Genomic DNA, 26,752 nt, shown 5'->3' with positions numbered 1-26,752 from the left:
GAAAATAATGTAGCAGAAAAAAAGGTGTAACTTGAAGTACCACCAGGTTACAGAAAGCCAAGAAGGGACTTTTTGGGTGTAAGATATAAAATCTAGACAATATCCTTTACTCTTACTGACAATTATAGAAAAAGTTTTGAAACCAATGTGTTATCCATAATGTTTTCAAATCAATGAGCTTCTCAATCATGCAAACATAATGCAATATTTTAGGTGAGTTTTCTTCAGAATACAATTATGAAAATAGATATTAGAATCCTCCCTCCCTCCCTCCCTCCCTTCCTTCCTCCTTCCTTCTTTCTTTCTTTTAGCTTAGCAAATGAAATGGTATTTTATTGTTTTATCCCTTGATTCTGTGTGTGGCTAGGAATGTAGGGCTGATCCTGGGGAATCACTTCACTGTAGTGTGGGTAGCCTCCATCTGCTCCTCCAAACTCTGACAAGACTTGTCTTCCAGGATTCCAGCACATGAATCAAGGAATTGGGTATGATGCACAGTATTCTGAAAAATAATTTTCATCATATAATAGCAAACGTTAACTTTTCTATTTCAAGTCATTTTTATAAACAGAAAAAGAAAAAAGTCAAACAATTTTAAGTAAATAAAATGATAAATTTAAAATATGCACATTTTAATGTTTCTATTTTATATATTTTTGGTATCAAAATTGTACTGGGACCACAATATTTTCTTACTGCCAAGAGATATCCATAGGCACTTATTATTTATTTAAAATCTACAAAATGGAACATAAGCATAAAATATTGAAATTATTTGTTTGAAATGCTGACAAAATTTTTTAAAAAGACAACATAAAGAAAGACTAAATTGGTATATTTTAGTTCTACAAAAATGTATAAATATTGAAATTTATAGCAGAGGAACAATTATTTAGTAATGCTTACAACATTTAAAATGTGTAATTCTTGATGCACAGTCTACTTTTATAAATGTTAACTGTGTGCCAAGCATGAATCTAAAAGAGTTTTGAAATTATTTCTCCTTAGCTGTGGCTACACTGACCAAAAAAGCAAAAGCTCCAAAAAAAAAAATCATAAAATCATCAAGTCCTTTTTTTTCCCACTTGTGCTATTTTTAGCTGAAAGTACAACTGAAACCAAGCAGCAGCTTACATTCATTTTATCCCAAATTAAAAGCATGATGAAAATTTCATGTTTTAACCATTATAGATATAGCCTTAATCATCTAATTTCCCGTCCTCATTCTTACTCATTAAAAACAGAATATTAAGTGATTTGTTCTCCCTAGCTAAAAACAAAAGCAAAATGATAACTTTTTATAATGATGATATAAATATCATAGAAGTGGTCTTTATCTTAAAAGATAGTTAACAAAAAAGCTGCCCTGCATCACTAGTATTTCAGAAGGATTTTTTAAAACAAATACAATTAAAATTGCCTTTAGAATTTATTGAACAATATAAAACAAAAGTTGGACACAAATTTATACAAACTATTTAAAACACATTGCTGGTGTTCATTCAGTACCTTAAATTCATACAATACCTTATACCTAATAGCAATTTGAACATGGTGTAAGTCACACCAGATGTGTTTGTGTGCTATACAGAAGAGTGGCTGATTTTATTGATTCCGTATTTTGACATATTGAGGAAAAATGGGAAAAAATGTTAGGTAGTGGCTGAATCCTGAAACACAAACTGTCTTAAGACTTAACCAAGTTTTTGCTGCCCAACTGATTGGAAATTTATTCAAGATTTGTAGATATCAGCTGTGCATAAAGACAGATTGTAGATGATGACACATCCATTAAGATCTTGAATTTCCTAAATTCTTCATATTTATTAAATCAGCATGCATTATAACTTGAGAATGCATACAAGTTTTGCCTCTTCTGAAACTAGTTTTAGCATCTGTAAATAAGATGCCAATAAAATGGTTGTGATCAGATAAGATCATCATTTCACAAGTGGTGAAAACAATGTAGGGGGGTAGCCAAAATTTTAAGTTTTACGGAACCAATTTGTACTATATTCTTAACCTCCCACCAAAAAATTAAAAAGGTAAAATCTTTCCTGTTGTTTTATTGTTGTATTCTTTTCTGTCTTTACTTTTTTTCCCTTTTTTATTATTAGGCTGTTTCTAAGCACCATGGCAAAATTGAAATTGTGGGTTGTGTTTATGACAGTCTGCAGAGCTCCACTGGGGCGCTTATAAGTCTCTGCCTGTTACCCTGCAGTCTTTGAAGCTGCATAACCTAGAACCTACCCAATGGTCACTGTAATAGATGGTCTAATTCTGTGCAAGCTGTAGGCCGATCTTTTACTTTGAACATAATTATAAGGAAAATAGAAGTGAGGGGGGAGGATGCTCTGTTAGTTACTGCGGAAGAGGCTATTGCCCAGTAATACTAGAATGTTCTGTAATCATGCTGTTTCCTGTTAATCTCTTTATTTTTTGCTGCAGGTCTTTATTTATTGTCTATAGCAGTATTTTATAGAACTAATCTTATTTAAGCACGAAAGGTAGTGAGAATTTATATATCTCTGAATAATCAATGTACTTACCATAAAATGTTTAACAAAGACATTTTTCTCATTATTGTGCCTTTTTTGAGTGCTTTTTAATTGAAGACAATACTAGGTTATATTAACAATGATGAGTCCTGCCAACACTGATTACAGCTATATGATCTTTGGGCAAGCCACATTACACATCTGGGTCTCAGGCTTGTTATCTATTAACAGGTAAACTAAGACTAGGTCATCTGTAAAGTCCTTTCAAAGTTTCTACAATTGTGTTTTTTTCATAGACTTGCTCATAGAAAATAAATTTAGTAATTGCTCCTGTGAAACCATGAAAATACATATGATTCTTAAGAGAATGGTATGTCTCCCCTCTAGAAATAAAAATCTTTGCCTTCAAATGGCCACCGAACTCAACCAAAAAATAAAAATAAAAATTATTTTATCTTAATAGAGCAACTTATATAATACAGCAGCATGTTTATAAAATGTCTTGTTTCATTTCCATAAGGCAGGATATTTTATCATACAGAACAAAACATAGTCCATACATGAATGTGAAGAATATTAGTAAGAAAATTATATTTGGAGACAGTTATGCAAATCCTGTCTAAATATATTACTAGACTTTACTTTAAAATATAAAATAATATGCCAAAAATATGATACAGTAGCACTTAGCAAATTTAACACACATTTTTCAGTTCATTAATTCAATAAATGTTTAAAGAATATTTACCATGTGCCAAGAACTCTACCGGGAATGTCACAGTGAATAAAACTAACAAAGTGCAGGGTTTTAGGAGGCTTACATTCTAGGGTATGAGATGGGAATGTTGGGGGGTGAGGAGGTAGAATGATAGACAATATATAAAGAAGCAAATTTGTAGTTTGTCAAAGAGTGTACAAGGAATAGAGAGGGCAGGAGGGAGAAGGGTTTGCCTTACTGAGGAGGTATTTGAACAGAGACCTAAAGGAAATGAGTGAGAGTTCTATTGGGCAAGAGAACAAAACATTGAGACAGAAATTTGCTTGGCAGTCACAGTAGAATAAGTAAGGGGCAGTCAGTAATGTGTGTGTGTGTGTGTATGTGTGTAGAGGGATGTTATTCATGAAGGACCTTGAGGACCACTGTAAGAAGTGTGGTTGGAGAAACTTGAAGTCACAGGGTTGTGAGCAGAGAAGAGAAACAATCAAATTTATGTTTAACAGAATGACTTTGGCTGTTGTATTGAAAAAAGACAATTAGGGGCAAGGATTGGGAAATTAGGAAACCAAATTATATGCATATTTCAATTTAAAAGGTTACAGGTAGTGACACAGTGGATGTGGTGCCAAGTCGTTGGTTCATGGTTATATTTCAGATACCGAATCAAGGGAATTTGCTGATGAAGTAAAGTTGAGAGAGAAAGAGAGGAGTCAAAAGTGACTCTAGGGTTTTGATCTGAGCATCTGGAAGCCTGGAGTTGACATTAACTTCAATGGGGAAGACCTCAGATGAGGAAGATTCAAGTCATTTGAAATATTTATTAGTCTAGCTCCATAGACAAGGAGTGTATTAGATGAATGCATTGTGAATCCACTCATGATTTTAATTTTCTGTATTGAATACAGTATTTTTGAAAAGAAAATTTAATTAGTCATTTGTTTTTGGTGGTTTGTAATATTTAATATTTTTTTTTGTTTGTTAGACACTAACAGCATTTGCTGAAACCATATGAGGATTCTTTGAAAATTCTTCTCTGGCATTCAAGCTCAGGCAGTTTTCGTATTTCCTGTATTTTTGCTATGACCATAATGAACTTTCAGATACTTAAAATGCTTCCAAAATGTGTCAAATTCAGTTTCAGTGGAGTAGCTATATTTTTAAAAACTTGTCATTGACTCTTCACTAGATAACATATGCATTTTGATTGACAAGTCCATAATAAGTGAAACAGATTGTATAAAAGAGTTCTTGAGTGTTTAAGCTTTTTAAATTTGAGGAAGAATGCCTTGCAGGGACATTTTGTCATATTTTAGTCAGGAAAAGAGGGAAGAAGAGAGTTAAAATGGAAAATGTGATTGTCAAGTCAGACCTCAGTTGACTTTTGAGGCCACTGTCAATTTACGGCAGTGGTTTACTAGCTCTTAGGAGTCACAGCTTCCTTAGAAGTTTGCTGTAAGCAATGGATTCTCTCATCAGAAAAAAATGCCCTGACATTAAAATTTTGTTTATAATTTTAAATTTAAATAAATTTAAAACATATCAGCACAAATTTCACGGATAGATTTTTCTTCCTTTTCATGTCTTCTGCTCATGTATTTTGAACGCAAAGGGTTTTAAAGATGGAAAAAAATTCAGGTGTTCTCAGAGACTTTGAGGTGAGGGATGTCTACACTTTAAGGAGTAAACCTGAAATGCTCCATGTAGTATAATTCTTCCTTAGAGTTATACCAGTTTAAAGCCAAAAAAGGAAGGAATGCTAGCTGAGAAAATCGTACACGATATTACTAGCTTTTAGAAAGTGAGCTCCGTGTGTGTGTGTGTGTGTGTGTGTGTGTGTGTGTGTGTGTGTGAGAGAGAGAGAGAGAGAGAGAGAGATTGCCTGTAGCCAACCTGATCAAACTGATTAATATTTTCTATTAGAGCTTTTAAAGAAAGGATGAGAGCCAACGATATGACATCCTCTACTCTAGAGGTCACGTCTTCCATTCCCCTACCACCCCCTGCCTAAAATTTCTCTTAGCTGCTGAGTGCATTTACAATGAATAAAATACGTATGTAGAGCAAGTTTATGGGCATTTTAAATGGTGTCAAATGGTGTCACAGATTTTTCTTTTTTTTCATGTTTTCTACTTACGTATTTTGAACACAAAGTGTTTTAAGATGGAAAAACAACATGTGAAGGTAGCCTAATTATGACTGTGTTCCTTGAGTCATAATTTATGGCAAATGATATCTAGCATTTCAGTTAAAATAAAAGTTTAATGGATATATATTGAGTTCATTCCCCCAGTGATGAAAACTTTAGATATTCTGGCATAGCAATGAAATTCTGATAGTAATGCATTATTTTATTTAAATATAAAAATAAAGTAGTCACAGTGACTTAACTAAAATCCTAAATGCCAAAGAATTAAAAATTAGGGCTAATACTCTACCCTTCACCTACAATTCTGTGTAGCCTAAGTGACAAGTCCCAGTCTCTAGAGTGAAGAGAGAAACAACTGTATAGTTTATGAGACAAAGTGGTTAAAAATTGAGTTTCCCACATCAATTCTGGGACCAAGCTGATTGTTACACTCAGCCTGTGTTAGAAGTGATTGCAACCCAAACAGAATATCTTTTTAAAATGTTTCAATTGTTGTTTTTTAGCTTCATTTTGCTCCCCTCAATGACTAGCTAGTTTCTTCTGATTTCATGTACTTTAAATTGAATTTTCAAATTCTCCTTCACTTTTTTGTTTAAATGTGATGTTTGTATAAGAACTCAATGAGATGTCAATATCCAATTTAAGTTTTTTCCTGGTACAAAATTTGGAACTGATTTTTGAGCAACAAATTCATTGCTCAGAAGTAATTCAATGTATGGCCTTGCTGTTGACATAGAAATTCAACATGTTTCCATGAAGGTCCAGTAGAAACAGAGTTTATAAAACAATTTATAACATTTCATAATGAAGTTATTTTATAAGGCATTTACATTGTCCCTTTTTCCACATTATAAGAAAAAAATAAAAATACCCCCCCCCAAACTAATCCTGTGACATGATGGCAATAATTTTTTTTTAAAAAGCAAACACAATTTGTTTTTCAAGTTGTTCTGATGTTTAATAACAGTTTGCTGTTATTTATTCTGTCTGTGTGCTTTTTAATCAGATACAAATTTTAGTAGGGAAATAAGCAAACATTCCTAAAAATGAATTATAAACAACTGTGTTTTAGAATACTAAAAGGATTTTAAAACTTTCAATTCAACAAAGTTAATATTTTTTCCTAATTGAAATAATGGAAAAGCATAAGTGTAGACACTTTCATGGCTTAGGGGAAATGGTCTTCATGCCCCCAGAGTCATGTTCCTTAGCAGCCATTGTTGAGATCTGCTTCCATTACAGTCCTGCATGGTAGGCACCATTTTATCTTCTTCAGAAGGTTCATCTAGACATTGATTACTGTTAACATGTCTCAAGGTGAGTCTCTGTAAAAGATAACCAATAATCAGTGCAACATATTTTATCTTAAACTTCACTAGCACATTGGATTAAATCTGCTCTTTAAAAAATCCTTTTTTTTTTTTTTTGGTATAAACATTGTGATATGTTTGTAAAAGGAACTGTGTGCACAGGTGGCTCTGAATTAATTATTATACAACTTTCACTGTTATGGTTTTATCATTGTCTAATGCACCTTTATCTGCAGATGGTTGAAGAAATTGGCCAACATTTATCATGCATTGCCAAGAATTCAGGCTCCTTTGCAAAAAGCCCATTTGTGAGCTTAGAGTTCAGTTGAGGAGTGCAAATATTAACAAGCTTTTACAGAATCTTAGTTTTCTTAGGCATGTGTTACTTAGTAACCATTTGGTAAATATGAAAAGAGATGTCACAGCTGTGACCCAGATGAACAAAACTGCTGGAGATGTTCCCTTTTCAAAATACTATACAACCCATAGTATCTGTGAGTGTGAGACATTCATTGTAGAAGAGTAATTACCATAGCAACAAAGATCTGTCTTACTTGATGATGTGCTCACCATATTTAGTTTGCATTTTTAAGGATCTTAAAAAATACCAGCATCAAATAAAAACAGAGCTGTGATGGACATATATTTTAAAATATTATACCTATATATATTTTCATAACAACAATATTAATAATCATCCTCTTAGTACCCAAATGCTGAAATGTAATTCCAATAATTGCACCAGGTTAACCAGTCTTCTCTTTTGAGTTCACATTTACATTTTGAAGTCATATTTTTGGACTTTTCAGATATACATTTTAAGTCCACATGGTTTTACATACTAACTTATGCACTAATTGTATACATTATCATATACAGTTCTGCTCAGTTTCATGGGCAATGCCTAGAACCATACTACATGAAAAACTCCCCAGCCAGAAGAGACGTGTTTGAATATGGGAGGTGATTTGGAGATATATCTTGAAAAAAGTATCCATATATTATACTTTTGTTGCAAATTACCAAAATTAAAGGTAGACAAATACTTTTTTTTGGGGGGTGGGCTCTTGATATTACATTGAAAGTCAGAAGATAAAAAATGCAGGGGGCATGCAAAAAAATGGTGGTGAAACACTGCCTAGACACTTATAATTTGTTTTGGATTAGGACTACAAACACCCCGAACTGCGCTGTCCTGAGAAAAGATAGAATGGAAAATAGGCTTGTGGTAAAGGATGCTTAATAGACAACAAACAGGAAATTAAAAGAGCAAGGCTATTAGATGTGAAGAAGATTTGAAGATTTAGGCCTTTGTTGTTGCTCTTTTCAATACATGGAATCAAGCCATTTATACTGAAAAATGGACAAAAGAAGAAATGGCCAAAGATAGGCAAGAAGATAGTTGATTTATGCTTATGATGCCAGAAATTATTTTGTTCATTTATGAACCAAAAGCCAACTTGGAAAAAGATACAAAAGAAAACAAGCATTTTTTTCCTAGAAAGTTCTAGTTAAAAATCAAAATGTTCATTTTTGTTACGTACCTGAGTCCTTTGTGTATATATGTCCTTTTCCAAAAAAGCCACTTACCCTTGTTTGCTTCTATTAGATCCTTTTAAAAAACACGTATATGACTTTAAGGATTAGATTGAATGTGTGTTGTCAATTACATATATGATGATAATTTTTAAAATATTAGTAAGTATTGTTCTTTCTAAAAAAATGCATAAATATTTTCTTTGAAGGAATTCATTAGTAGTCAAAAGCCGCTGCTGTTAAGATAACCAACCAAGGAAAATACTCTCCTTTTCAGTGTAGTGGAGTAGAAAGATCAGACATTTTAGGGTTAGATAGCCATAAGTGTGAATAAGTGTGAATTTCTGCTTCCCAAGTTACTAGCCATGAAAATTTGGGCAAGCTACCAAATCATTCTGAGGGCATACTTTGTCAGATGCTTATTTATACTTACTAATACGGAAAAATGCTCTTTCCCCTACTGCTTAAAAAATTTGACCTTTAGTCAGCTATCTGTGATCCCTTGCAACCTAAGGGTAAAATTGTTAACTATGTTTATAGGCAACAATGACTTACAGTAAAAATGACCTCTGATTGATTAACTGCATCTGAATCTGATAAACTGCATTATAATGCCAGATAGGAAGGCAAATAGTGGGCCTCTTTAAGTGCAAAAGACTTGTAATTTTTTGAGACTAAATAGTTAAATCTGAGATGACCACTTGGTGGGCATTGCACCTACCAGGTATGGTTTCTTTGAAAACAAACTAAGATAATATATGCAAATTGCCTTGTGCAAAAGGTCCAACATCCCTCTTCCCCCTCCTCTCCATACTTCCATTCCCAGCCTTGTCACAAGTATCCCAAGCTCAATTCAACCTTTAACTGATTCATCTGAACCAGAATAACTCCCTAACTTCCCATGTGTTCTCATAGAGAGGTATTGGACAATATAATAGCTTTTATTTACAGGACAATAATCCCCTTAAGATCAAGAACTAGGACAGGTACGTATTGGGCTTGAACTGAATAATAATTCATTTTACTGCCTACTGAGAAGATATTCACAAATCATACAAGTCAGAAAAGTACAATTTTTAAAAGCTTTTATTATTATAATTATATCATTTAACCAACCACAAAGAAATGCTCAGAAATAATTTACTTCATAAATTTATTGAAAATTACATCTTAGTCTTCAATAATGCATTTGCTTTAAGTTTCAGGTTAAAATAGTAAATTTTAGAAAGGATATGTTGTATCTGCACACAAAGTATCTAAATAAAAATTAACAAAATTTAATAATTTCAGTGTTCCAAAAACAATTTTTGGGCTATGTTAGTTTTTTTTATTGGTTTTTTCAGCTCTATTACAAAACCTATTGTCATATAGACATGGCTATAGTTAGAAAGAGCTAATATGTCATAATGTATTCCATCAGTTATACTTATGCACATGTATATTTGAAATAAAGAAAATACCTATTAATAAATAATAGACAAACCTATTAATTAATAATAGACAAACACCACTTAATATATGCCTATTATACCTATTAATACCTATTAATAATAGGAAAATACCTATTAATTAATAATAGACAAACACCACTTAATATATGCAGCCTCCAAATTAATGAGCAGCTAAGAAGTAAAAGACAGAAAACTAACTCCACGGAGAAATAGCACATAAAGATTTTTTTAAACCACATTTTAAAGAAATAAGTTTAGATTTCAATAACAAAACATAAGAAAAACACTAAAATAAATTTAATAAAGTCTGCAACACAAACCTCCAAAATTATTTGAGAAAGTAATCAGTAGAATTCTTAAAAATGTTTCTAAAAATTTCCATTCTTGTATAGTTTCTTAGATGCCATTTTTGCAAAGGGTTATCATTACATATTTCCACAGTGGGCTGTTGGGAGCCATCAGCTACTTTGCTTACTGAGAGACAGGACTGGGTGAGTATGTGAAGAAGAGTGTGGGTCTGTTTGACAAAGAAAATAATGAGTAATGACAAAATCTAGTACAAAGGCAGTAATAAATCAATCATTCTCAGCAACATACAATTTCTACTGGATAAGCACTGAAAGCACACGTCACAATAATTGCATCCATGGAGCTGTGAGCCACATCCCTTTAGCTGACTTTCATGTCAACTGTATTCAGTAGGAGTAACTGAAGATAAGACTGAGAATATGGAGAAGAGCCTGAGATCAAATGATGAAACATTTGGGGCAAAAGTTTATTTTGGATAGAAAAGGTTATATTCTTAGTGTTCATTCCAGCAATAAAATGTTCTTAGCATTAAATGAGTTATTTTGTGAGTGCATATTCAAAACCGTTGATTAGTCCAGTGAGTTTTCGATTGTGGTCTTTGGCTCCCTCATTCCTTTGCCCTAAACTTGAGTGGATGCCAGGGAAGAATCTAGGGGATAATTTAGCTTTAAGGCTTTGCTTTACTTTGTACAGTATGGTACTCAAGTTATTTCCACTGTGTTTTCACAGGGCTAACCTGGTGGCATTAAAAGTGTTCCACATATGCATTGCTACATTCATCTAAATGTCAGTTAGAAAGTTAATGAAGGGAGGAAAAAGAAAATGATTAACTCCATTTGGGCTCTTAATTTGACATAATTCTCCTAATTAATTTGTAATTAATTTATTTGTCTGTTTCTTGTTTTCCATCTGTTTCCTCCACAGGAACATAAGCTCCAGGAATGCCAGGGACCATGACTGTCTACATCATGAAGTCCAGTGCCTGCTAACATGAGGTACTCTATAAGTTTGTTGATTGAAATATTTAGTGGAAGACCAATGCAGAAAATAAATTCTGATAAAATTAAACTACATCTCTTGGGCAGCTTACTGGATACAAATCATTGGATTTTTCCATTTCAAGGACTTACTTTCTACAGTCAAATGGTAGATAAATGATTTACAAAGATAGGAAAGGTAACATTATCATATATAATAAATTTTATTTGTGAAATGATACTGTTCACCATATAGTTGATTTGTTAAGGAGACTAGTTTTTTGGGCTTTTTATGAAATCAAGCTTGCCTTTCCTATCTATACTGTTTTAAATTTCTGGGTTTGATAATCCTCTACCCTTAGTGATTTCTTTTTGCAATGAACATTTTTTTGGTAAATGTCATGTTAACATCAAAGACCGCAGTGTTAGTGATTATGAATTTCATGTATTATTAAAAAGAAAAATGAATTATAAAGTTTTCCTTGGTTTAAAACAAAAATAAAAACTTGATTTTACTTATACTCAGGAAATGTACCTCCAGAACACGAATACAGTGTAAACTTTTCCATAAAAAATATATTTGTTGAAAAAAATATATATTTGTAATATTTTCCCCCAAAATGTTTATCACATGAATGACAATGAAAAAAAATTCAAAGAAATTTCACTCTAGGTACTTCTGAAAAACCATAAACCAGAAGAAATCAGAAATCTGAAACAACTCCTTTGAGATAAAAACTTATTTTTCATTTTTAAAAACCCACAAAAACATTTAGTGCTTTCATTTGTTTGAGAAAAAAAAAGTATAGTTTTTTTTTACCTGAGTATTCTGTCTAGAAGAGATACCAATTGTTAATATTTTATTGGTTTTCTAGTATTTTTAATCCCTTATGCAAATTTATGTAATTGAGCTCATCTAGTTAAATAGACTTCACTTTATATTGTGGGCATCATTCTTATAATTAAATATTCTAAAAACCTAAAAAATAAAAAATTTCTACAAAGGAGACCTGCCAAAAATCATTTAACTTTACCATTGGGGTTGGGGGATAGCCAATTTGGAGCTTCTATAAATAATGCTGTGATAAACATCTCTGAACATCTCTCTCCACATCTATAATCATTTCTTTAGAGATGATTCTTAGACGTGAAATCACAAGATCAAAAGGTATGAACATTTTAATACATATTAGTAAATTTTTAAAAAATCTGTAATAATTATTTTGCAGTAATAGCAACAGCAGTTTTCTTGTGCTTACTGTATTCCAGAATACTGTATTTGTGTCAGTTTCACTGCATCTGCATCAGTATTGTGTGTTGCCACTATAAACATTTCTTGACATATGGACAGGATAAATAAAGAAATGGATAAAAGAATACATATGAAATGACTTTTTTTACAGTTATTTAATGGCTTTTTATAGTTATTTAAATACCTTTTTTTTTCATTTTCATTGGTTAATTTATATTTCTCCTATGCTGTATTCAAGACCTTGGATATTTTTATATTGGATATTGGATTTTTTTATATTGGATATTTATATATATATATAAATATAAATAAATAAATTGTATATTTATATTTTTTCTTTTAAATGCTCTTTTTTAAGCATACCAGCCCTTGTCATATTTGTTACAAATGCCTCTCGCAACTGTAGGAAACTGTCATATTAACTCAGTTTTGAAGGCAATGTGACATACAGGCTGACATGCAGCATACTGCCAAATATCATTTCCTATAGCATTATTTAAAATATTGACTAGAAAACAGGATAATATGAACCCTAGGCTGTATTGGTTTCTCTTTATAACATAGCATTACTTAATTGTTCTCTGTTGAAATATAAAGCATTAGTATTTCCTGGGATTTACAAAATTTCAATCATACTATTTTAAGATGCATAAGAAAAAATTAATACTTCCTGCCTTTAAACATATTTTTGCTATCTGAAACAAGATGTGTCATGGAGTATCTCTAAATCTACCCTTTTAAAGATACAATTACTACTGAAAGCCAACTGGAATCAGGCTAGGGAAACAATTTTGGTGACAAAATAAGAATCATAAAATTATAAAATTAGGTCATACCTTTGGGTGAAAAAGCACTAAGTAAAAAAATTGATATTTTAATGAACAGATAGAAGTGACTGGTTGATTGAAGAACCAATCATACAGGTCTCAGTTTAAAAGATGCCATACGAAAAGTTTAAAATGAAACTTGGTTAATTTTATTATATATAATGATAAAGAAAGAATGAATTTGGACTGTTATAGGTATTTAATAGCAAAAACAATAGGATTTCCCCTATTGATCAAGTACAGAATAACAATTATTTAAATATTAATATAATAAAGTTCTTATTTAAAATTTTAAGTATGATCTCCTGACAAGGTGATCTGTGCACTTGTTAGAATAGAATATGAGTATTAAAAAAAATAAGTGTGCAAGTGTAGGTATTTAACAAACAAGAACTAAAAGCGCAATACTAAACTACTGAAATTCCTATTTGCTAATTGTTTCTACATAAGAAATCACAGCTCTGGGTCAGTGGGACTATGGAAATATAATACTTGTCTGATATACACAGCCTTCAAAAGGTAAATCAAGCCACTATTTTTATTAGGAATCCTACTCAGGGAAATGGCTGGGTTGGCAATTATAGATGACTTACCTTGAAATTATATTCCCATTTACCTGCTTTCTGATAAAGGTAAATAAAAGAGGAGGTATTAAGTAAAATCTAAATATAAGCTTCTGTGATTTCAGTAAATATAAATCCCATATATTTTACCTACTGAAAAAAAATTCCTGATGTTGTGTCTCTGAGAAACATTTGACACAGATGGATATCAAATTCATAACAAGCATTTTCTCAGTCAACTTGCTCAGTCACATGAAAAACAAGACTTATTTTTAGCACCATATTTTGCTTCCTTTTTTTTTCTTTGTTGCATAGTGTTTGTTGAGCATAAGTGTTCTGTTCTAAAATTAGATTCTCACACTGTATGTAGCCGCCTGAATGTTCAAAAAGAAATGTGATTATGTGCACTTATTGCAGGAAAATACAGATTTCAAATGGATTGGAACCCAATTGCAATGAAATAGAATAATATAAGACAACTTGAATAAAAGAGAATGGATGGATGACAGACCTTTATAACAGTAATCTTTAAAATATTTCAGTGAGATGAGATATAGGGTTTTTTTCCTTTTGTTTTAACTTTGTGGCAATGGGCTTTCAAAGCACCAAAGTGTTCAAGTAATTTTTTCAAGAGATTCTAGACCAGGTGGGGATTTTCCAGTTTTGCTAATGATGCTCAGGTTGCCCCCAAAATGAACGTATTTGGCCAGGTATAAAGTGATACTGAATTAAATGCATGGTTGTGTTGTTTAAGAAATATTTAGTTAGGAAAGTGGGAAACTCCATATTTCAAATCAGAATTGGCCAAAGACATGTATTTATTACCAACAAGTTCTTAGTTTCATTCAAATGAAAGGTGAAACAATTAGATATTAATTAATTATATTATGAATACATGTGGCTAAAATTCGTAAGCAATCAGACCATACTGACAAAGTAGTTTTATGACTGCCTGTTTATCTAAATAGACAAAATTTATTGCAGTACATCTTTCCAGTTATTAAGGAAAGGAGAAATTCTGTGTGAATACAATTTGGTACCACAAATAACTGATAATATTTAACCATTTCTTTCATTTGTAATACTGTACATTTAACTTATCAAATTGAGACAGGCTGGGACTTGGGACCCTTTGCTGCAGTGCTGCAATGCTTGCACCTGGACAAACATCTGAGCTACAAATTACAAAGAAACTATATAGGACTAAAAATAACTGTGTGCATGCACAGGTGGGGCAAATTATGGACAAAAAGATACAAAAAGACCAAAAAAAACCCCAACTGCCACTTCTGAAGAGCCGGGAGCAAAAGCAGGGTACTATGCATGCCCCTGTGCGCAACACCACCAAAGGGGTGGGAAAAACACCTAAGCCACCCCTCTGGCCCAACCCCTGAACACACCCCTACCCTCACCCCATATAAGGAACAAGCTCGCACCCCCCCCACCCCCCACCCCCCCCACTTTGGGGGAGCGAACAAGGGAGCCTTTTCACTCCTGTGGCCTTTCCAAGGGGGAGGGGCGCGAGCTGGTGTGTGCAGGGGGCATGGGCAGTACCCTGTCTTTGCTCCCGGCTCTTTAGAAGTGGCAGTTGGGTTTTTTGGTCTTTTTGTATTTTTTTGTCCATAATTTGCCCCAGCTGCGCATGCACACAGTTATTTTTAGTCCCTTTTAGTTTATTTGTAATTTGTAGCTTGAGGAGACATTTGTCCAGGTGCAAGCACTGCAGCAGAGGGTCCCAGGTCCCACCTGTCTAAAGATCATCAATCATCATTTGAAAGCATCCAATTATATTTAGTTTTTCAGTGACCTCAGGAAGCAAGGTAGTGTAGTGGAAAGATTGCTGGAGTTAGTGCCAGAAACCTGGGCTGTGCAGATCTACACAAGGAATTTAAACACACTAATCTCTACTTGATTGATGTGAAAAATACAAATAATAATATGTTACAGAACTGTTGTAAGAATTGCACGAGAAAACAGATAGAATTAAAGACATTCAGTAAACTTTATTTCCTTCTCTTTCCTCCCCCCACTCACTTAAGAAGTAAACAAACCAAAGCAGCTGGAAAGACTCCATGTTTTGAGGCTTTATGATACCATTAGGGGAACCACTGACTGAAACTGCACCCTGGCCAGGCCCGATAGTAACTACTTGCATGAGTTATCTTAACAACAGGAGGTCCTGGTAAGGAACATGGAACTAACAAGCCACCACCAACTGGAAGAATTCAGGAAAGGTCAAATGGAGACAGGAGATGCCAGTCCATATGTCCTCCCAGAATCCTTCCCGCTGGAATCCATCTTGGCTGAGTGATGTGCGTGCCACCAGGAAGATCCCTGAGTCAGAATGATTGGCCAGAGACAACCAGAAACTAATCCCATCACTGTAAAATCCGAGACTGTGAGCCACATGGCAGAGCAGTCCTCCTGGGTCCCCTTACCCTCCTGCTCTCCACCCAGGTGCCCCTTCTCAATAAAGTCTCTTGCTTTGTCAGCACATGTGTCTCCTCGGACAATTCATTTCCAAGTGTTAGATGAGAGCCCACTCTCGGGCCCTGGAAGGGGTCACCCTTCCTGCAACAAATGGCGACTTTGGTGGGACCTCTTCTTTGCTATGACTGACATCCTGACCACTCAGGGTACGCGGGGACCAGCTCACCTGCCGACGGACCAGACCCAGTGGCCACAACCGGGACCCTTTTTTCCCTGGTCTCCTCCTGACGCGGACGACTGGCCAGAGTGCCCCAACCGGGTAAGGAACGAGATTGTATTGACCTGTTTCCCCTTCCCTCTCTTTCCTCTTTTCAACCCCTCCTGTCCTACCCTTTTTTCTTCTGTCCTGGTCCTGGACGCAGGAGTCTGCTTGAAGGGCTTCAGCCTGAACTGAGGGTCGGAGCCTGACCACCTCTGGTGGGCAGAGAACTCGAATTCTGGTTCTGGTCTGGTCTCTTGTTTCTGGTAGGGTTGAGTTCCCATCCTCCCTTCCTAGAAGCCCAGGGATAGGTCACATGACACCTGGGTGTCTGCAGGTGGCAGGAGACATCCATAAGGCCACCCCTTTTGTCCCCTTTCCTTCCCCTCTTCCTTCAACCTGGCCTCCTTTCCTTCCTTTGAAATTTTTGAAGACCTGAGATATTTCCATTTACTCTGTTAGTACTCGGATCTGAAGTTCTGTGTCTCTATAGGAGGTTTTCTGAGAGACTGCAATCTTGTACTTAAGGGAGTGTCTGATTAGGATGGCCGGGCCTGTGTGTGTTTTATACTTTGTGTTCTGTGTTGTGATTTGTGATGGCCCTTCTGCCTTGTGAAATGGGAATATGTGTGGCCACCATATTGTCTAGACTCCAGAGAAAGTTGGTTTAGGTATAACTCTTGAAAACTGGTTCTTTTTGCATATACAGTTAGTAAAAGCAAGCTTGATCAAACGTCTTTTCAGAATTTTGACCCTAAGGGAACAAGCCCTACTAGGAGAACATGATTTTTCTCTCCCTGTGCCTTGAGACCAGGGCTCTCAGGAACCCTTATCTAGACCATCTCTAACTCCTGCAACTGAGAGGAAAATGGGAAGAAGCCTTTAAAAATTTTACTTATTCCAACTTATTTATAAAGTAGTGAATTTTATATTGTGATACCTGATTTATGACTAAGTTTAGAAAATGAAGCTAAATCTTTCATTGTGTCTGTCTGGATATTTGTATGTCTCAGTATGTGTCTTTGTCTTTGGATAATATTGCTGAGGTTAATTTGTAAATGAGCTCTGTTCAACTGACTTAAAAGTAAATAAATTTCGGGTTCACGTGAACTGGGAAATATTCAGTATTAAATTAATATCTGGTATTAATGTATAAGTTTGTCAATCTAATTGATATAGACATGTCTTTAGAGTTATCAACATTAAGTGTAATACTTTTACTGCACCTAGGTTTAATATAAGCTAAATAAAATCTTGTTATATCTGTTACAAATTTGTCAGCAAAAAACAAAACGAAACAAAACTCAATGTAAAGAAACTTTTAAGGAAAGAAAATGTAAATGAGATAAGAGCTTTTAGATAAACTCTATTAAGAATAATTATGCTTTAGGAATGTCTGTCTAAAATAGTCTCTCCAGATTCTGGTAACTTGAAATTCTAGAGTTGTGCTAAATTAAGTGATGGAAGGTTATTGAATAGCTAGGTCATTCCCAAATAAGATACTGAAACATTTATTACTGAACATTGGCTTCCTTTTGCAGAGAAACAAAAGGTATTTAGGACTGTTAATAAATGTGTTTGGTGCCACACTGAGATGTTTTCTATAAGAAAGCACATTTTTCAAGAAATTATTTGGGTTTATGTTTACCAATCTACAGAGTGCTGATATAAAGGACAGTCCATGGTTGCTTAAAGAAAGTAGGATGTGTGTTTTCAGTAAAAAAGGTATGAGGCATGGAATTGCATTTTATTAAGGGAAAAGGAAGTAGGTCTGACTTACAGGTGGCTGTTTCTGAATGGAAAAATAAAGTGATGGATACAGAAAGTGATAAAAAGTTTTGTGGAAAGTGGACCCCAAGAAAGGAGTTTTGTGCATGGTCAGGACTGACTGAGTTTGAAATAAATTTGATTGAGTAAATGAATTTTAAAAGTAAGCTGGTGCAAAACTTGAATTTGGCTTTTCTCTCTGTTAAGAGGACAGGTTTTCTTAAAATGTTGAACTGCCTTTGATAACAGATTTTAAGTTTCTTTACCTTTTGAGTGATATGTTCTGTATTTGCTTTTGAAATCTTTTATTGTTACTTTGGCTAAGTGAATAACTATTGTTTCACAGTGACCTATGATATTATCTGACTGTTTTAAACCCTTTTGATATTTTTTTGACAAAAGTTCCTAAATCAAATTCTAATGAAGTCCTTTTGACCTCTAGCTAACTTTGGGATGCTTCAAAGGGCCCCTGAAACATCCCAAAGAGAGATGTAAACTAATTAGGTTCATTTGGTACATTAAATTACATGGGAACTTAATCTTCTTAGGTTATATTGCGTGGTACATGTTACTAATATAGATATAGAGATTATATGGAATTCCTAAAAATCTGATATGTCCTGGTAAAATGTTATCAGTCGTAATTCTAGTTATTATCTGAAAGTGTATGTCACAGCAGTAACCAAGTTACTTTGTCAGTTGCATTGTAAACAGATTTAAACGTACCTCCTGAAGTCTTTTGTCATTATAGACAGATATGGTTTCATTCTGATGCCTTTGCAAAAATCCTTCCTCTTCAAGAAGACTTATAGAAAGGACTTTTGGATAAATACAAGTTTCTGACTTTCAGACCATAATGCTGAACTGGGTAAGAAATTGAAGAATTCTAATGGGAAGCCTGATGGCTTCGTTAAGCTGTTAACAAAAAGGATTAGTTACACAGGACTGAGTGAACTGGTGGATATGGTTGTAATTTTTATGGTTTCTCTCTGAAAAATTACTGGTTTAAATCTGTATTTTCCAGGTGTAAGGAAAACCTTCCCCCTTACACTAATTATGACTTACAGTAATTTGGTAAATTATACCTTTGTAAGCAGAATTGAAACATTTATCTTTTCTATCTGCTCCTTCGAGAGTGAAAACCCTTAGGTTTCCAGCAGCTTTATCAGATAAATTAGGAAGGCTACCTCAATAACAGGTACAGAAATCTCAAGGTATTTTGGAGACCTTGAAAAGGAAGGCATTCACCTAGATCTGTTAGGCAAAATCTGTGATAAGCCCTTGGTGTGACTTTCCTAGTCCTGAGAGGACTTTTAAAAGTTCAGTCTGAGACTCCTTATAAAAGTTTCAGCAAGCAAAAAGCCCATATGATCAATTACAGTTATATAAATCATCAGGCCAAGTTTATTGAGACCAGACTTATTTTGCAAACAGACTAGTCTTAATTTGGTTATATTTGGTAAAAACGAGGGTAACTTTAGAGAGAAAAAGATTATGTTTCAGTGAATATTAAATTCTAGTTTTGTTAATGGCGGTCTGTATTTACTAAGACTCACCTCCCAGATAGTTCCTTGCTGTTATGTTATATTAATGTAAAGTTTAATTGAAGGACACTCTAAGTTTGTTTCTGAAGCTTATCTCAGTAATCTATCTTTGGATGAAGATCAGATGCCCCACAACTAGCAACCAGGGGATTATGTATGCTGGAAAAGGCATAATTGAAAGGACTATCTCCAACCTGGACGGAAGGGCCCTTATCAGGTACTCTTAACTAGCTCATGCACAGTGAAACTGAAGGGAATTGACTCTTGGATTAATTTCCACTTACAAAGGGCCCCTGCACCGGACTGGTCTATAGAGAGGACCGCTGACCTCAAACTCACCTTAAAACAACGCTCAAACAGAGGAGAAACTACATTCCTCCTAGGATGAGAAAAAGACGTTATCAGAAATAGCTAGCCCAAGATCCTGGACCTGACTCGTATGATCATTTATAATGTTTTCTTGATTCTTGGACCTTTGCGTATGAATCAAATGCCTTTCTATCATAGGCATGATCCTATGCTAGTTTTAAAAATCAATCCAGTTGTTGGGCTTGTGGCCAGTTACCTGTGTCTAGTACTTCTGGGTTACCTTGGTGGATTTCTCCACTCCAGGGCTCTAATTGGTTAGCTGTGAGGAAATTTACTTTCAAAAAAAAATTGCAGTCATGTTCAGGTTACTATTGATATTACTAGATGGAATCCCCTCACCTGGTCAATTAATAATGCCTGCTCTGACCCTGGCCATAAATACAAGTTTTCTTCTATTACTCAAGCTCAATCAGAGCAACAAGCAAAGTTTCAGCCAAGGAATAAAATCTCCCACAATTATGGGACGGATTTACGTAGATAACACCAGGCTATGGTAATTTAAGGTAAAAAGCTCCTCTCTGTTGGGAACAAATAAATCATACTAAGGATAATCAGTCTAGTAACACTAGGAAACTGCACTGGGTGCCTTATGCACAATGCCAATATATAATTTCCCTTAAAGATAAGGATTGGTACAGAACAGACTAAGTCAGATGACCTGCGATATACTGGGCTTCACCTAATGGAAGTTCTTGACTTATATTCCTACTTATGACCTCACTAATCTGCTAGCTATATTGTTTTTTATATTGCCTGTTTTACAACATTGTTGTTTCTTGTATTACCAAATGTGTGACTGAGCCTCTGATAAAATGATGATATGTAGTTCCATATGAGATCAATGATTGTAATAGCGCAACTCTAGATATGGGACAAAGCAACAAGAGGGAATATTTTTCTGGACTGTAAGAGGCTAGTAAGACAGGTGGTACAGAGATTTTTGGCACTGTTAATAAGACCTAGTCCAGTAATAGCACATTGAGTGGCCTATCAGCGAAATCTTCGCCAGACCTGGGAATGAGCATTCCCAGCACCGTGGGACGAAATGGTCATGAAATACCCCCCCACCCCCCCAAACCATGGTCGAATTTACCAAATTTATGACCATGAAGGGGCCCTGCTGACTGGAAACTGGCACTTGCCATCTGCTTCTGCAAGGATTAAGTCAATGGCCACTGTGGCCACTGACTTTCAGCACCCCCTGAAAGGAATTCAGGGTGGAGATCAGGAATGAGGCACTCTGTGCTCTGAGAAAAACTGGCAGAACAGGCCTTTAGATAGTTAAATACTTTCAGGAGATTTTATGAGCCCAAATTCTTGTATCTTCCCATAGCTAGGGAAATACTAACATCATTAACGATGACATCTGCTTTATTAAGGATAGTATTACAATTAAAAGTCAAAATGGAGTAGCTGTGGTTCAGATAGCCAATGAAATAACTAGGTGACACTATGGGTGTGATTTCAGACAAGTCCTTGTATTGCTAAGAACTTGAGTTTTCTGAGCTATGTCAGAATTGGATGCTACCAGCCATTCTCAAAACAATGTCTGCTGGCAGCTGGTAACTGCAACCTTACTTTTTAAAGGTCTCCTCTTGTAACTATTACATTTTAGACAATGGAGTTGCTTTAGATCATACATTAACAAAAAAAAAAGAGACATGTATGGTGACCAGTAGCACCTGTTATCTATGTGTTAACACCACATTAAAAGTTAAAACCTACTTAGATAAAACTAGACAACTGGCTACGTGGCTACAAGTCTCTCCAAAGTGCCTGGTCCAGACTGGGTTTCAGGCTTATTATCCTGAAAAGAAATGAGATTTATTTTGCCTATTAAAATTCCAGTTGTCACTCTTCCAACTACTTCTAATTTGGTCTGTTACACTAAAATGGCAGATCAAGGGACTGAGATTTTAATCATACAAGACTCAGATCCAGGACTTGGAACTCAGAAATATTTCCAATTCAGTGTCTGTTTTCCAAATTGAGGCAGGACTATGCCCCATTTTAGCAGGAAGTGGCCAGAGCTGTCATCACCCAGTTTCCTGAATTAAAACTGATAGGACTCTGTGGGGCTCTGGAATACAAATCCTTTCTGTGTCCCCTGTTTCTTGTTTATAGGATATAGACTTCATTCAGCCTCCTAGACCTTCCCTGAGCTCCAAAGGGCAGATTCAAACAGTTGTTAATCAGGGAAGGGAGGGGATGCAAAAACAGGGGAGGGAGGAGCAGTCAAATGTGGTACAGCCTTGGGACAGGGTCCTGGTTCCTCCTAAGGAGTATGCATAACAACATCTTTGAGTTCTTCTGCAGGAGCTAAGGCCCCCACCCAGGTAGAGGATAGTAATTTCAGGCTGAGCACAAGGTTCCTGGAGCCACCACCCTGTTACCTCACCACCAACCAATCAGAAGGAAGTCACACACCGTGCAGCTCTCACCCCAGATTTTGCCTTCCTTTTCTGGGCCTGGTGATGACCATCCTGTTAGACCTCCTGTTTGGCCCCTGTCTGTTTCATCTCCAACAGGCTCCAAGAGTTTCAGGCTAAACTGTTGTTACCACGAGGGTGAATGCTGGTTTTGGGCACAGAATACCTTGATTTAAATCAGTTGGAGAGAGACTTCTACTCTACTAGGCAGGACTATGCCCATTCTCAGCAGGAAGTAGTTACAGAAGAAAGAGACCTCTACCCCAATTCCCAAGAAGTATCTTGAGTATGAAGTCTCTCCGGGGGAGTTGTTAGGGGAACCACTGACTGAAACCACCCACCCTGGCCAGGCCCAGTAGTAACCACTTGCATGAGTTATCTTAACAATAGGAGGTCCTGGTAAGGAACATAGAACTAACAAGCTACCACCAACCGGAATAATTTGGGAAAGGTCAAAAGGAGACAGGAGACACTAGTCCACATGTCCTCCCAGAATCCTTCTTGCTGGAATCCATCTTGGCTGAGCAATGCACTTGCCGCCAGTAAGGACCCTGAGTCAGAATGATTGGCCAGAGACAACCCAGAAACTAATCCTGTCACCATAAAACCCGAGACTGCGAGCCACATGGCAGAGCAGTCCTCTTGGGTTCCCTTACCCTCCTGCTCTCCACCCAGGTGCCCCTTCTTAGTAAAGTCTCTTGCTTTGTCAGCATGTGTGTCTCCTCAGACAATTCATTTCCAAGTGTTAGACGAGAGCCCACTCTCGGGCCCTGGAAGGGGTCCCCCTTCCTGTACCAATACTGTTTCAATTTTTCTCTGGATATTTGAACAATTTTCCCATTTATGACTTGCTTTTTTAAGATTGAAAGGACTATGTGAGATAAGGTGATGGAATGTTTCAGTTGTTCACACTGTGAGATTCACAATTGTATTGATAACTAGCTTTCTTTGATTACTTTATTTGGACCTAAATCCTGCCTCAGCCATGGGTGGTGTAATCTTTGTACTTTAGCTTCCTCCTAATAAAGGCTGAAAGGAGAGAATTGAAAGGTAAATTTCAGCTCTGTAATTCTGTGAACTCCTTATTCTGCTTTGAAAGTGCGCCACCTCAGAGGTTTTTCAAAGAAGAGTTAATTTGCCCTTGATAGCCGTAGATAAAGAATTAAAAAAATAGCAAGTGCTATTTCTACTTTCCACTGGTTGTAATATGAAACTAGAGCTGCTTGGCAATTACTCCCCTTTCTCATCTCAGCACCTCTCACCCTTATGCTCCATTTCCCTCCTCCCTCTCTCCTGGAAGCCTTGTCATTTTCTAAAACGTATTTATGCTTTTTCCTAACTTTGCAATATTTTTCAGTGGTGCATATAAAAAGACTAAGAAAGATAAGCAGATGTTTGGCCACTGTCTAGACTTGTCCTTCCTAAACTCTTAACATGTACGTAAATGACCTGGGGATTTTGCTAAAATACAGACTCTGACTTAGTGTGTCTAGGGTGGTCTCTCAGATTCCTGATTTCCAACAAGTTCCCAGGTGATGGCACTAGTCCTAGAATTACACTTTGGATAGCAGTTGTTGAGACTATTTTGTAGACTTAAAGTGATCATAAACCTAAAACTTAAAGAAAAGGTAATTATAAAAAATAAATATTGTATTTCAATTTCATTAAAAAAATCATGTCTTTCTGCTGACTTCCTCACAAATAAAATCAGTGTTTTCTTTCAAAGTTGAAATTTCCAGAAAGGCAGTGCATTATTTCTATAATCTATTCTCATGTGTCTTCTCTACATTATGATTTCTACATTTTTTAATTTGGCAAAAAAATCTACATTATGATTTAAAATTTAAAATTTAGACAAGTTGAACATCACAATTTAATGCTGAAAACCTAAACATATAGGAGAGTAAATTAAACGTATATAATTATTAAGATGATTGGATTATTTATTTAAAAATAAACATTTCTCAACATTTATGACATAAGCTTTATCGTGTGTGTTTTAGAAATAAAGTTTACATGACACAAAACATAACAGTGCTCTAAAATACTGCAACAGAATAACTACTAGTTATCCAAAATAGTAAATTTACAAAAAACTATATCTTAGCTGAAGCTAGCTATTTTTTTTCACTTTTCTTTCAAAATCCCCTAATATTCAGTAATCTTGCTACTGGCTGATAAAAATATAAACAAATATACAGAATTACCGAAAATAGTTATTTCAAATATGAAGGAATTTGAATTATGACTATAGAAGCCGTTGTCACTCAAAAATTATAGAAAAGTTTAAAGATTAGATGTGGTAATCTGAAATTCTGCTTCTTATAAAAAATATGTACACATTTCCCTTTCCTTTTGTACATTTCCTTATGTACACATTTCCCTTTCCTTTTGTACATTTCCTTATGTACACATTTCCCTTTCCTTTTGTACATTTCCTTATGTACACATTTCCCTTTCCTTTTAATATATGCTAGATTTCTTTGTTTTTTAGCACAAGCCCAGTAAAGTCCTTGTTTCCTAGTGAAAACTAAAGAGAAACAACAACAAAAGTTTTTATTTTAAAACTTGCATTGTTTCTCCTTTATTTGTACATTTATCTGTACTTTTCCTCATTGAAGAGGTAGGGAGCTCAGGGTCCAGGATTACCCACACATATTATTGGAGGAAACAGCATCCATCCCCAGTCTTAACATAAAGGATGGTGATGGATGATAACAGTTGAAGAGAAAACTTGATGGTTAGACAGAGAAGATGAATAACGTATTAGGAAGGCAAGAGTCTGAATAGAACACACTGGTGCAATATAGGAAGGATTCAGGGTGTTTGTCTTTAATAATGTCCCAGAAGAAAAATATTTGTTGTCTAAGGAGCTTGGTAATTTTGTATAAATTTTAGGGCCCAATTTTAACCCTACATAACTAGTTTCAGATCACATTAGAATTCAGTGTTTTCTTGATATTCCACTTAAGAAACTACGTCTTGCAAATAAAATTGACATTCAAAAAGTGTTTAAAAAGGTCTCGTTAAACTATCAGTAATACCAACAACTCTGAAGGTTGGTTTTTAAAATGTTACTCTTGCAGAGTATTATAGGCTTGCATAGAACACTGCATCTGTGAAATTCTTTTATCTCTCTTGTACTATTTATCTTGTAAGAACCAAGTTTACTTATCTTTGAATAAGTCACCGACCATTTAATGATGTGGAGAATGTAGCAAAGATGACCAATTCATTTTGCTAAGCAAAGAGAACTGAAAGAAATGCAGCTGTTTCAATGCACCTTCCTTATGCAGAGGAAAATATTCCTTTTTTTATTAGCTCCATCTGATGGTTGATCTGGTTTTTACACACTGCCTCTGGCTATAAATTCCCAACAGTAATTTCATTGTTTTCTGTCCCTCTCTTCTATCAGAAAAATGTGCTATATTGTGAAGATACTCCTTAGCTGATTATGTATCTAATTAATTCATTGAATTCTGCAAAGTATTTACTAATGTAAAGAATACTAATTCATGCTAATTCTTGTGGCTATTTTCTTTTTTCCTTTAAGTTGAGAAGCATAAATATCACCGATTACGACTATGTAAAATTTAAAACTTGAAAATATGAGAATATTAGTGATATTGTCCTGTATGCACATTTTCATACAGGACACACACACCTCTCAGATAGGCATGGCCTGCCCATTACCTAATTTATGTTGAGCATGTACATGGTGATAACAAAGTTTAAGCACATAAAAATGACTTTATTGTCCTTATGTATATTTTATACTAATGGCCTAGTTTGGCAAAAACCTATTTATATGATATACCATCCTAATGTTTTCAGCTATGAGCATGCATGCTTGAAAATATAATTCTTTCAATGCAGAGAAAAAATAGCTTAGGATTTAAATTTATTTGAAATACATAACTGAGTCTAAGCATTAAATAAGAAATAAATTAAGAAAATACTATACCTCAGCATCATACTCCCATAACTGATTTCCTCTCATGTGGTGGCATTTTAACATGATTACAGGTCCATTGAGTCTAGACACATCTAAGCACAAGTCATCGGTTCTGATTTCTTTGTCAGCAGTATAAGAAAATACCTGAAAATATAAGAGTCAGCCAATAAAATAATATCTTCTTTAAAAAAAAAAAAGTTGCAGTATAGCAGATTTATCTGTGGAAGCTTTCATATCAGATAAACTTGTATTTTCAAATGATCTCTGCTGTGTGATCTTGAGAAAGCTAGTTCATCTCTCTGCGTCCTTTTCTTCAACTACAAAATATGTACAGTGTCATGTGCTTTTTGTGAAGACTCAGTTTAACAAACTAAATTATTATTATTTTTGTAATTCTACCTTTTTTTTCCTT

At 35.0% G+C, this 26,752-nt stretch overlaps 1 protein-coding gene across 1 annotated transcript in view; it reads right to left on the bottom strand.

Moving 5' to 3' along the window:
* Positions 1–6,490: 6,490 nt before the first annotated feature.
* Positions 6,491–26,752, bottom strand: part of GALNT13 (polypeptide N-acetylgalactosaminyltransferase 13) — a 474,459-nt gene continuing 454,197 nt past the window's right edge. Inside the window, exons 10-11 of the mRNA XM_061200203.1 lie at positions 26,350–26,484; positions 6,491–6,687 (exon numbers count right to left, since the gene is read on the bottom strand). Coding sequence (XP_061056186.1) covers positions 6,547–6,687; positions 26,350–26,484 — 276 coding nt within the window. The 3' untranslated portion in view covers positions 6,491–6,546. The remainder of the gene's footprint in view (positions 6,688–26,349; positions 26,485–26,752) is intronic.

This window comes from Eubalaena glacialis, chromosome 1 (assembly GCF_028564815.1).
Source record: "Eubalaena glacialis isolate mEubGla1 chromosome 1, mEubGla1.1.hap2.+ XY, whole genome shotgun sequence".
Taxonomy (NCBI): Eukaryota; Metazoa; Chordata; class Mammalia; order Artiodactyla; family Balaenidae; genus Eubalaena; species Eubalaena glacialis.
This window is presented reverse-complemented; position numbering and strand designations above follow the sequence as displayed.